A 12771-nucleotide genomic window follows, 5' to 3' on the forward strand; every position below is an offset into this window, starting at 1 on the left:
GAGCTCGGATTTTCAACCGGGGGCTCTGAAGAGGTTGCAGCCTTTCCCGTCCTGGCATAATGGACTCGGCCACAAGCTAGGGAACTGGCTGGTTCCATTACTCCCCCTTCCCCCCCTCAAGTGTGAATGTTATAGTTTCAGCTCCTGGGAGAGAATGGAACATACACATCTACTTAAATCACCTCTGGTTTTCCTCCCCTTCAGTCTTTGAGGTCCTATGTATCCAAACAGTATGAAAATTTTGGAAAATTCAAATTTCCAGCCATGAAATGTTTAAAGCTCTTTTTTTTTGGCAGAAATGTATATGTTAACCACAGTGGTTCATCTCAGTGAGAGTTTTATTTATCTTCTGTATATATAAGAAATCTTACCTTATAGAGATAAATGGGCTACCTCTCTCAATGAGTATCAAAGCAGATTCCAATGTACAGAAAGAAAAAAATTCTAAATCATACAGTATAGGACATCAATGAACTAAGGAAATTGAGTATTAATGCAAGTAATGATGGAATAACAATATAAGATATAAGATAAACAATGCAATAGATTTAAGTTAGCTATTCTTTTTACTGCCACATCTTTGTACTGTGTTTCATTGTGTTTAGGGGTTTTTTATTGAGGTTTTTATCATTGTAACTTGCCTCGAGCCTTAATAATAATAATAATAATAATAAATGGCAATATGAACAGCGAACTGCCTAGGCAGACATAATGTGAATAATGCAGAATGTGGGATTATAAAAGTATATAAGGCAAAGCAGAACTCAGTCCTCACTCCCATATGAAGATGCTCATCTGGACCGTTCTGTCCCACTACAGATCTAGTTATAAGAATGCTCTCCTAAACATTTCTGTTTTGCACAGTTTCTGGAATATAATTACTGTGGGAGCCTTCCTGACCTCCTTGCAGGCAAGCTGTTTCATAAAGTGACCACAGGGTGATTCTTGTAGGTAATAACTAGTACCTTGAATTGAACTTAGTAAACTGATTGGTAGTCAATGAAGCAACTGCAGCATGAGTATGACATGCATGTGCTGCCATATTCTGTACCAACTGGAGGTTCTGATTTGAGTTCAAGTAATGACCCTTGTAGATTGCATTACAGTGGTCTAGTCTCAGGGTAACTATGGCATGAATCTATATGGTCAGATTAGTTGAATCATAGCAGAGGACAACTGGCAAATACAAGGAAATGTGGTATCCAAAGAAGGGCTGAGTAAGGAAGCTCACCCTTTCTTCCTGTCCCCTTTTCAGCCAAAAGTACCCTAGTAATCTGTAGAAGCCAGCAAGAATGTTTGCTTATTGCTTGATGCCAAATCAGATTGTGGGGAAAAAATTGTCCCAAGTTTTAATCCTGGAAGGAGACAGTCTCATACACAGCACAGAGCATGTAGCAGTAAGAACAGAGAGAGAGAGAGAGAGAGAGAGAGAGAGAGATCTCAGTTGTGCTGCTGTATCCCAGGTTTTTTTGGTGCTACGTTAGACTAGGCTTGATGGGTGCAGATAGGAAATGGTTGCTGTCTAACATGCCGATGTATGTGTGTACCTGGTGCTGTTGGCTCAGGGCACAAAACTCTGTTTTCCAGCAGTCTTTCTTCCTGGCTGATTTGGTACTGAGGATCCAGGGATAAAAATGTAGAATTTCTGGAAACGTTAATGCAATGGGAAGTTCTGATGCTCCTGTTGAAGTGTCAGCTGACCAGTAGCAACCAATAATTATTAGAGGATAAATCATACCTGATCTTCCATATCCAAAGTCAGCAGTCTAACCATTACACCACACTGGCCATTAAACTCCCAATGAAAGCTTAGGTTTGTACTGTAGGAATGTTGCTTATTCATAACCTATAGTTGGAAGGAATGTCCTGCCTTTAGAATTCCACGTGGTTAAGGCACTTTTACCTGTCAAGGTTTTTTCTTTTCTTTTAGTATTACTGTTCTTAGTCATTTTATCCAGCCACTTTAAGAGTTTATGATCTATTTCACGAATCATCATTTTATGGTGGAATGGGAATGGGAGGAATGGGATGGGGAGAGGAATGGGAAGGCGATTGTAAGCCGCTTTGAGCCTCCTTCGGGTAGGGAAAAGCGGCATATAAGAACCAACTCTTCTTCTTCTTCTTCTTCTTCTTCTTCTTCTTCTTCTTCTTCTTCTTCTTCTTCTTCTTCTTCTGTTTTTGGCTGGCTGCTCCTCTGATTTTGATTATACTGTGCTTTTAATGGATCTTCTGTTGTTTAATCTTATACCATTTTTATTGTATATTCATACTGCTGCTTTGGATTCTTCTTATGGCTGATTGAATTGGGTTATTATTGGCGTGCTACTGTGATTATAGGTCGATTATTTCTGCCTTTGTTTTTCATGTAGTCAATTCTCTCACTCTTCTTAACTGAACTTCACTGTTCTACCTGCCATCCTTAACTGTATTCTGTTCAAATCCCCTTGATTCTGACTGGTCATGCCCAGTCCTGAACTTGTGCTTTCCTCTCAGAACTACCCGGGTGGAGGCGGGATATAAACTAAAGGATGATGATGATGATGATGATGATGATGATGATGATAATAATAATAATTGCCTGAATTGCTGCCCAGATTCTCTCTTGGCTCCCTGGCCAAGAGATAGCTCCTGGAATTCTAAATCTTCAGGACTATGTATGTCCAAAGTCCACTTCTGTACTGGATATCTGTATCCTTAAAACCCATCCCAGATTACATCCCCATGGATTAAAGGATAGGTGATAATAGCTGACCCTGCTATCCTGGTCCCTTTTTTCCTTTTTTCTGTCTCCTCCTCACAGAATAAACCATCTGTGATTAATCTAGTTTCTACTTTCATCTCTACACTTGTCTCGGATAGCACTACCTTTGTTTTTAAAGATCTCTCAGAAGTGTGTGTCATTTCCCTGAGCTGTTTGTTAAAACTTAAACCTGCAGATCCTTTAGATGGGAGTGCGAGATGGCAGAAGAGAACTTTTTGCCTTATGCTTGATTTCCCTAGAGTGAATGGGAATCCAATTAAGAAATGGGCCTCATTCATACTGACAAGTATATAGCATCTACATGTCTTTCTAAGTGCACACAGTTAACCCCCTTGATCATCAAGAAAGAATTTTCATGGGGTGGGGATGGGTGTGAAGGGGAGCATTGAAAGAAATCCCCTATGTCAACTCAGTAGAATTTCTGGTTTTTTATTTCTAAGCCATTGTGTTTGACATGGCTATTTAAAAGCATTGATTAAATTACAATGAAAGTTACGTATGTATGTGAAATACAGTCCAAACGTTCAACCAGAGATTTTAATCTTAAACCAAAATAACTATTTTTTTAGTTACCCTCAACTCCATGGAAAAATATTAACTTTTGATTATTGATCACATTACTATAATGTCAAGTTCTGGATCTTAATATGCTTGGGAGAAAGAGGTATATAAATATTTTATGTAAAAATAAACATTAATGTGATGAAAGTAGATGTTGATATTTTCTGTTATGCCCAACAAAGGCAGTGTGCCCCTCTTCTACAGAGGCACAAAACCTTAAATAGTACACTAGCAGGTACAGATCCTGTGGAGAGTGAATTCTTTTCTTAGTGTAACTTTGATTTAAATAAAGGTCTGTATCCCTATCGTGTATAGATGAACTTGCAATATGCGGGTGGAAGGAAAAGCAGAGTTGTTTATGACTTATGTCTTCGTGTAAGCAAAAGTTTTTTTCCCATAGTAGCAATGGCAAACATTAGCTTGTGTATATTAGTAATCTATGGAATAATTCTTACTCATCTGTCTTTTCTTTAAAATAGGACATATCATTCAGGAAAGAAGATTTGTAGAAGCAGTAGATATGAAGGAATATGAATATGAAGTGGGGGCTATTCCAACAGAATGGGAAGGTAATATAATACTGTTTCTGCTGTGGAAACATGAAATGCACTGATTTATAATTATTCCAAATGCAATACTGAACAGATTCAGCAGAACACAGACAGCTAACTTTGCCAGCTGATGTCTTCAGCTGGTAGAACGTTTCTAACTTGCCTAGATGTCATTTGCTTAAAAGTCCTGTTTGGATTACTGTTTCTTGTATCCAGCAACTACAAAAAGGCTCTTGGCGGCAGTTTAGTGAATCTTTGCTATCTAGTTTTCAAACTCAACTTATCTACTTTTAAATTCTTTTAATATTGGCTGTTAGGGAGGAAAACATATTTTATTGAGGACTTTATTTGACTAATTTCATTCTTATTCCTGACATATGCAATTGTGGTTTTGGTTTTAAATTTTTTTATTTGTTTTGTTTACCTTGTAAGCTGTCTTTTGAGTTCCGCAGAGTAGAAAGGCAGATGTTTTAAATAAATATATGAATAATAGTAAATTATTCAACTACATCACTTGATTTTACAAATAGGAGTTCGAAATCAAATCTATGAAAACTTTATTGATCTTTGTTGTCCAGTGACCATGGGTGCAAAGGCACCAGTGGAATGCTGTGCCTTTGTTGCAGAGCAGATGAAGGTCCCTGCTTCTATCTATAAGATTTTCAGTCAATGGCTCTCTGAAACCAGATGTTAGAAAAGATCTTTTTCTGCTCAAGAACGTGGAGAGCTTCTGCCATTTAGAGGAGAGATAATAATGACTAGTCTTGGTATTTGGCCAGTCATCTGTTTAGAAAAATAAAGGAGTATATTTTCTTAAAACTTTTTTTCAGATGGTTTCCCAAAGAGGGAGGATGCATTTGCAAATCTAGGCTGTTTATTGGGCTTTCCAGTGTAGAAAATAAACCATGCGCAGCAGCACACTTTTATTAGCTACATTTGCATTTTTAACACAACACTTGCTCATGCTTATAATTACCATAACATTCTCCCCCCACCCTTTGTGATTATAGTGGCACTGAATTGGAAGGATTTGTGAAGAGCAGGGAAATAAAGAGCGTTATGAATAGTCAATAGCAGCTTTCTCTCTTTAAGCAAAGTTCCTTTCAGGGATGGAGAAGAAAATGTTCAGACTGCTTTGTTTCCGCATCCATTATTTGGGTAGAGGAGGTGTGCAGTGTATTCTTGTTTATGACAGATAGAGCAGCAAAAAAGGTAGGTGCTTCAGAGCTATGAACAACATTAACAGGATTTTTTATTATTTTTTTAGTTAACATTTGCTCTGTTGCAATGTTTGGTAAAAGTGATGGTGGGGAAAATAAAGGCCTTATTCCACTTATACAAAAAAACCAAAGCCATGGAAGGCCTAGGGCCATTTATGTAACAAAGGACAAATGGGGTCCATTAGCATCTATGTAACACTTCTTGATGTTTGAAGCATTTTACCTACTTGTATGTTAAAAATGTTTGCAGCAGTCCCAGATTTTGGAGATCCATGATTGTTCTTCAGTTTGGTGTAGTGGTTAGGAGCACGGACTTCTAATCTGGCATGCCAGGTTCAATTCTGCACTCCCCCACATGCAGCCAGCTGAGTGACCTTGGGCTCGCCATGGCACTGATAAAACTATTCTGACCGAGCAGTGATATCAGCGCTCTCTCAGCCTCACCCACCTCACAGGGTGTTGTGGGGAGAGGAAAGGGAAGGTGACTGTAAACTGCTTTGAGACTCCTTCGGGTAGAGAAAAGCGGCATATAAGAACCAACTCTTCTTCATCTTCATATCTGTTTCATCTTGGTCTAGTTCTGCTCAGAGTGAGAAAGGTTGGAGATTAAGAGTGCCATTCTAAGCAGAGATCCCGCCTTCTAAATCCGATGAAGTTAGTGGGATTAGAAGAACATAACGCTGCTTAGGGTAATTTAAGTAGGGAGCCATGTTGGTCTGCAATGGAACAGCTAGAGTTAAGTCCAGTAGCCCTTTAGCAACCAAAAAGATTTTCAGGCTATAAGCATTCAAAAATAAAAACTTATTAGGATGCCAATGCCGGAGGGCAGAAGGTGCCCTTGTGAACGTCTTATGGGCTTGTACTACAGCTGGTGCAAAGCACACTAGCTCACCACACCATCAAGGTGACCTACCAGGAATCCCTACTGTAGCCCCAAGGGTTTTTTTCCCCCTCATATCATTTTTGCCAAAATTCAGAATGCTGGCTTTGACTGTTGAAGCTGTACATAAGATGTCGTTACATACTGTCTTGTTCTATTGATCTCCATCGTAACCGTTCATATGACCCAAGAGTGGCATCTCTGATCTAAAGATGAACTGAGATAGATTGACAGCTACTGCTCCCATTTATAGAATTCAACAAGCACAGAGCATTTTATTTTATTTTGAGGGAGGCAAAGTTAAACTTTTATGTGTAGGATTATCAGGAGTAAGGGATCGACGCTAGTTGATTGATGTTATATTTAATTTGTTTCCAAGAATATGTTGGAGTGAGTTATTTAGGGGTTTTCCCTCTGCTCTGTTTTATAGGTCATGTAACAATTTATTTTTTTCTTCTTTCTCATACTCCCAATCCCAACCACCGTGTGAGGATAGGATAGATCAAGCTAAGAACGTGTGACATTTCCACATGTGTGACTTCTCTTTGCCCCAGCTACTTGCCTCTTCGGCAATTTTCCCTATAAGAATCCCCAAAACGATTTTCTTTCTTCACATATCTGAAGAACTTAAGTCTGACTCATGAAAACTCATAAATTCTGTTAGTCTTTAAGGTGCCATTGGACTTTGTTTAACTTAACTTTCCCCGAGGTCCCTTCCTTCTGGCCTTCCATGAAGATTACAGGTTTCAATGTCTTCCATTGTCCGGACTCAGCACAGCAGAGTATTGTGTTGAGAAGATGTTGAAAGGGATACAGGAAAGAGTTCCTGTTAGGCATGAATACAACATGTAGGTAACATCTTCACTCACTCTGCTAGGGCTCACTTTCAGGAAAGAAAGCAATGTGCTTGGCCGGGGGCATTATCTTATAGATGCAGACAATTGATAACCTTTCTACCATTTTAATTCTAAATGACTGTCAACTGTATCTTGTGACAGAATATGTCATTTGCCTCCTCCACACGTGTCATTGGTCCCCATGAAAAGGTATCCGTCATTTTCAGCATCTGTGGAGATTTAGGGGGTTGCATGCTTCACGCTGCATTTTACTGCCTGCCTGTTCTAGTCCTTTTTTTTTTTTAATGGGTAACATTTAGTGATTAATGTGCGTTTTAATTTGCATGCTCACTTTTACGCTCATTACAATGCGTTATGTGCCAGTAGGAGTCTTAAAGTTCAATGAAAATCTCATGCATACTAATGAGAATGCAAATAAGTGCTGATGAAAGAATGCCAGGGTCTCAAGGTATGAAATGTCCAGTTTATCTTGCTAAATTCTACTCAGACAAATGTAGCGTTATCAAGAGCACAGACTGCAGATAGTACCATGCAGTATTTATGTAATTAATGATGGCTATGTAATTAGACAATTTGAATTGCAGGCCATCGTGGATTTTTCAAAAGCTTGGAGAGGAACCTTGCAAAATTGGATTCCGTCCATGGATACATACATTTTCTTTGCCTTTGTTTTTTGCCAAATAGAAACTATTTTGGCTGAGGTTGCATGAAAGTGTTTTTGTATTGCTGCGACGGAGCCACTGTATAAAGATTTTTCACTCAGCTAGCTGTACCAAATGTATTTTCGAGACCAAAGGATAAAAGAACATTTTGACCTCTTTTGCTTCATTTTTTTTTAATTAACCTTACTGGTTTCATTGTCTTGATCGCAATGGATACTTGAAAAAAGTCCTTGTGTAATCATGTGGTGGCATCAGGCATTATTGAGAGGGAACTGAAGGATTTTATAGGTTCACATGGCTTGTGTTTTTTGAATAACATTGAGGCAGAGAGATTTGTGAGGGCACTGGAATTAAACCTCTGTTTCTTGCAAGCATCTTTTTTCCCCAACTCTGCAGAGGCATCTGCTAATTAAAAATAAATAATATTACGAATTCCTGTCATAAAGACCCAACCCCACAAGGACGAGGAAAGTCAAGAGTGATTTTTTAAAGTATCTTTTATGGTAGTTCAAAGCTAGCTGTATGTATGAATGAGAAAGAGAGAGAAACCAACAACAAATAATCCTTCCCATTTATCTCTTAAGTGAGGAAGTGTGCATGCACACAAAAGCTCCCACCTTGAATAAATCTTTGTTGGTCTTAAAGATGCAGTTGGATTCAAATTTCATTCTGTTTATACATCACTGTTTTGTGGTGATAGCATGGTACTTACACCGCACCTGACATTTTGCGTCCTGTTCAGTTTAAAGACAAACGTAAATGAACAGAGGAGTCAGGAGAACGGCAGCAGAAGGAGAGGGAAGTGCTTGAGGGAGTATGACGGTTGATAATAATACTATGTACTCTTTCTGATAACATTTGTCTGGGAACATCACCGGTATAGCTTGGTTGAGCTCACACTGATCATGGTTATCAGTATTGCTACATCATCATTATTAATAACTATGATCAGGCAACAGGAGTAAAGTATGCCAATTGCCAAATCCTGGGAACCTCTCATGGGAACCTCTCCACTTTGGGCTTCTGTGCCATGTCTAATCTTCTAGTGTTTGTCCCCTGCTGTTGGTAGAAGAGCTGTCTAATTCCATCCTTCAGGTCTTTCACATCCTTCCATTCCCTAAGCTGGCAGTTCCCCACCATTTTGGTGTAGTGACACACAAGTTCAAACTTAATAGCTATGGTGACCCACCCAAGGTTGGTGATTTATGAAACTATGGATGACCCAGGCTAGCCTGATATCATCAGATCTTAGAAGCTAAGCAGGGTTGATCCTAGTTAGTGTTTGGTTAGCAGACCCCCAAGGAAACATAGGGTTGTCACACAGAGGCAGGCAATAGCAAAATGTCTCTGAACATCTCTTTCCTTGAAAACCCTATGGAGTCAGCTGGAACTTGATGGCACCACCACCTGGCAAACTGTGACCCTAACATTCATCTAATTCTTTCTTTCTCCCTTTCTCTCCTCTCCTTCCTTCCTTCTCCCCTTTCTCACTCTCTCTCTCTCTCTCATGATGGCTAATCAAAAGTTTTTGAGAAACCCACAGACATCACACAAAGGGTACAGCTGCCCCTGTCATGAATTCCAAGCAAGTGATATTCCAACATATACAGTTTTTGCACATGGAGGTAACATTCCACCCACTGACCACCTATTCTTGATTACTTCTTCTAATTTCCCTGACGATTTTAAGCAACCCACTCTACTAATCATCAAGACATGTTTTACTTGATCAACATGCATACACAGTGAAGAAAAAAGTACTAAGTAATGTATGATGTGGAAGATACTTGTTTCCAAGGTGAGCTCTTGGTTTCCAAAATATGAAAGAGAGCAATGGAAAGGGCAGCAATGGCCTGTAGGGAGGGCTGGCCTGTGACCCACTTTCTGAGGCTTCATGACCCACTTTTTCATCCTGACCCACATGTTAGGGAACGGTGCCTAGATTAAACTAGTGCTCATCAGAAACATGGGTATTGTAATTATGAGGTTGCTGTCATTCTAAAATATTTTTATATCTTTTGCAGCTTGGATTAGAAAGAGGAGAAAGGAGCCACCTACCATTGAGGTAAGTGATGAAATATATTTTTATCAACCTCAGTTGGATTTCATTTGACTAATAAGTTCAATTAGAAAGTTGTCTTGAATAGGATTTATCAATCTGGCTTGAATACATCCGTTATTTTAATTCATGGGTAGTAGGAGTTGAGCTATTGGGTGGCGCCTGATGGGAAACTTTAGTAACACTTAAATTTGCCCAGTGCAAATAAGTGATGAATGCTTTGTTATTAAAAACTATATAAAAACTATTCCTGAAAAGGTTGTAATGAATATTCTGGAACTAAAGATACAATAACTTCCTCACATCATGGAGACAATTGGATCTGAGTGGAGGAATGTCTCACCAATAGGAAAAAGACATGCTGATGGATCTGCCCAGCAACCACTGTCTTTTTCCTGTTGGTAGAATATCCTTTACTCAGGGCCAATCACGCTGCAGGCTAGGGCAAGAGTGGTTACAATGGAGGAGGCAGAGAAAGGTGCCAGGCTAAAGTACCGCTGTCTCCTGCCAAGGGTGGTCAGGTCAGGGGAACGACCAGCTGGCCTCCCTGTCCCTGATGGAGGGCTGCCCACCAACCTCCTGGCCAAGCCACGTCACAAGTCCCAGTATGTGTCAAGAGAACAGCTTTAACAGGGCATCGGGAGGAGAGATAAACACAGAATCTGTATCCTGAGATCTAGCTAGAACTACATTTAGCTGCAGATAAGTAGAAGCACCCAGGCCTTTCGCTTCAAGCTCCCTCCATCACTCCCTCCTGTGGTTTTCCTGGAGTAAAGAAGAGGCTACTAGAACTATCCTGTTTTCCTCTTGGATCAAGAGCTGGGAGTCCTAGGAATCTGGGCAAGATTCTTGAGACATTAACCAAACTTTCTGACCTTGTCCCTTGAAGATGAGTGGATTTTTATATCCTGCTTTTCACTACCCGAAGGAATCTCAAAACAGCTTACAAAAGCCTTCTCTCCCTCTCCCCGCAGCAGATACCCTGTGAGGTAGGTGGGGCTGAGAGAGTTCAGACAGGACTGCTCTGTGAGAACAGAAGTAGCAGAGCTGTGACTAGCCCAAGGTCACCTAGTTGGCTGCATGTGAAGGAACAGGGAATCAAATCCAGCTTGCCAGGTTGGAAACTGCCACTCTTAACTACTGCACGAAGTTTAGACAGGCAGCTTGGGATAGTCATGTACCATTTTCTTCCATCCTGGTAAAGATAGAACTGTTCTTTCATCATTGATCTTCTGTGCTGTCCCACCTGAGGGACTGCAGATGAGCAGGCTTGCCACCAGAGAGGTTACTACAGCTAAAAGTCTCCAGGGGGCATTGTGTGCTTGAGGCAGAAACTTCTTCCCACCCAGGTACCATGTGTTCTCGTACAGCAGCACCCCCAGTTCCTTCTCAGTGGCCAAAGAAAAAGGCCCATTTTGTGGACCCTCCAGTCTTTCACATTGTGAGGAATTGCTTCCATGGTTCATTGGGCTGGTTGGAACTTCTGAGTTATAATGGCTCCGAAAGCTCTTTTCAGCAAATGCTCTTGTGGTGTGAAGGTGACCCAAACCAATGAATATGACTTATATCTGTTTGTTTGGGTGAAGGGCACAGCATCCCCATATGTAAGGCCTGCCAGTGCTTCACTCCCAAAGCTCTTGAGGATAGGATGTCAAAAACTAAGGCAGCATTGTGAGAGAAAGCTTTCAAAGCTTCAGCACCGTCGGCCAAATCAGGCCCAGGAACATTGCACTCGCCTCTCACTATTGTTCATTGAGCATCTTCTATGCAGGAACGTATACCCTGTTTTATTAATCTTTTAGCGGAAAACCTATGTTAAATGGATGTCTCCTTCTTTAGGTGTATGTGCGTCATTTCCCTTTTTCTCCATGTTATTCTGAGGGCGTAGTATTTTATCTAGAATGGTTCCCTGGACAGAATCATAGAATCATAGAGTTGGAAGGGGCCATACAGGCCATCTAGTCCAACCCCCTGCTCAATGCAGGATCAGCCCTAAGCATCCAGCATCCAAGAAAAGTGTGTATCCAACCTTTGCTTGAAGACTGCCAGTGAGGGGGAGCTCACCACCTCCGTAGGCAGCCTATTCCACTGCTGAACTACTCTGACTGTGAAAATTTTTTTCTTGATATCTAGCCTATATCGTTGTCGAAGTTTAAACCCATTACTGTGTGTCCTCTCCTCTGCAACCAACAGAAACAGCATCCTGCCCTCCTCCAAGTGACAACCTTTCAAATACTTAAAGAGGGCTATCATGTCCCCTCTCAACCTCCTTTTCTCCAGGCTGAACATTCCCAAGTCCCTCAACCTATCTTCATAGGGTTTGGTCCCTTGGCCCCAGATCATCTTCGTCGCTCTCCTCTGTACCCTTTCAATTTTATCTACGTCCTTCTTGAAGTGAGGCCTCCAGAACTGCACACAGTACTCCAGGTGTGGTCTGACCAGTGCCGTATACAATGGGACTATGACATCTTGTGACAGATTGAATTGGATCCCATATTATACAGCTTCTGAACAGTTTTGATGTGGTAAATTCTGTTTGACAGCTACTGAACTGGGGAATTCTTTCAGCTATATTTCTTGTTGCATTTGTTGTATAGCAAATCTCACTGTGTCTCTGCTTCCTCTGGGAAAGGAGTATGAGCATAAGATCTGTGCTGCTTTAAGAAGGAACTGCAAATTCCTACATTTCCCCCCTTAGGACAGGGGTAGTCAAATTGTGGCCCTCCAGATGTCCATGGACTACAATTCCCATGAGCCTCATGCCAGCCTTAGGATCTTCATTCTGCTGTCTGACTGCTTTGATGCTACTTTATTTTAAAAACACACCAGATGCATGAACATGCTCCTTTGTTAGGAGGGTTGGGAATGGAAGCTACCTAGTGGCCTAAGAGTTGCCTTTTAGGCAGTGCTTTTCTCTGCCTCCTCTCCTTTTCTTTCTCCCTCTGTGTCTGCCTCTGGCTGTAATTACCAACCATGAAAGTTGAGGGAACCCATGAAAAGGGTTGTTACCAAGAGGCCCTGTGTCTGCCTTGGGAGCAGGTGGCTCAAATTGTATATATACACGTATATTTTGTGATTTTTTAAATATATTGGTATCCTGGTTTTCCTCGTGGTGTAAGACATTTGTATATAATGGACACTTTTGCATAATACAGTGAAGCTTCTTTTATCCGTGGCCTTTCATCTACTGTCCCCCCCCCCCAATCTTGTCCTTATTATG

General features: G+C 40.7%; 1 protein-coding gene across 2 annotated transcripts in view; it reads left to right on the forward strand.

Annotated features, from left to right (window-relative positions):
• The window catches only part of NDUFAF2 (NADH:ubiquinone oxidoreductase complex assembly factor 2), a 51084-nt gene that overhangs the window by 29537 nt on the left and 8776 nt on the right, over window positions 1–12771 (forward strand). Inside the window, exons 2-3 of one of the 2 annotated variants that reach the window (XM_077347202.1) lie at window positions 3802–3891; window positions 9517–9557. In XM_077347202.1, coding sequence (XP_077203317.1) covers window positions 3802–3891; window positions 9517–9557 — 131 coding nt within the window. The remainder of the gene's footprint in view (window positions 1–3801; window positions 3892–9516; window positions 9558–12771) is intronic. The other variant, XM_077347203.1, reaches the window with a different exon arrangement.

The sequence above is a fragment of the Paroedura picta genome, chromosome 7 (assembly GCF_049243985.1).
Source record: "Paroedura picta isolate Pp20150507F chromosome 7, Ppicta_v3.0, whole genome shotgun sequence".
NCBI lineage: Eukaryota > Metazoa > Chordata > Lepidosauria > Squamata > Gekkonidae > Paroedura > Paroedura picta.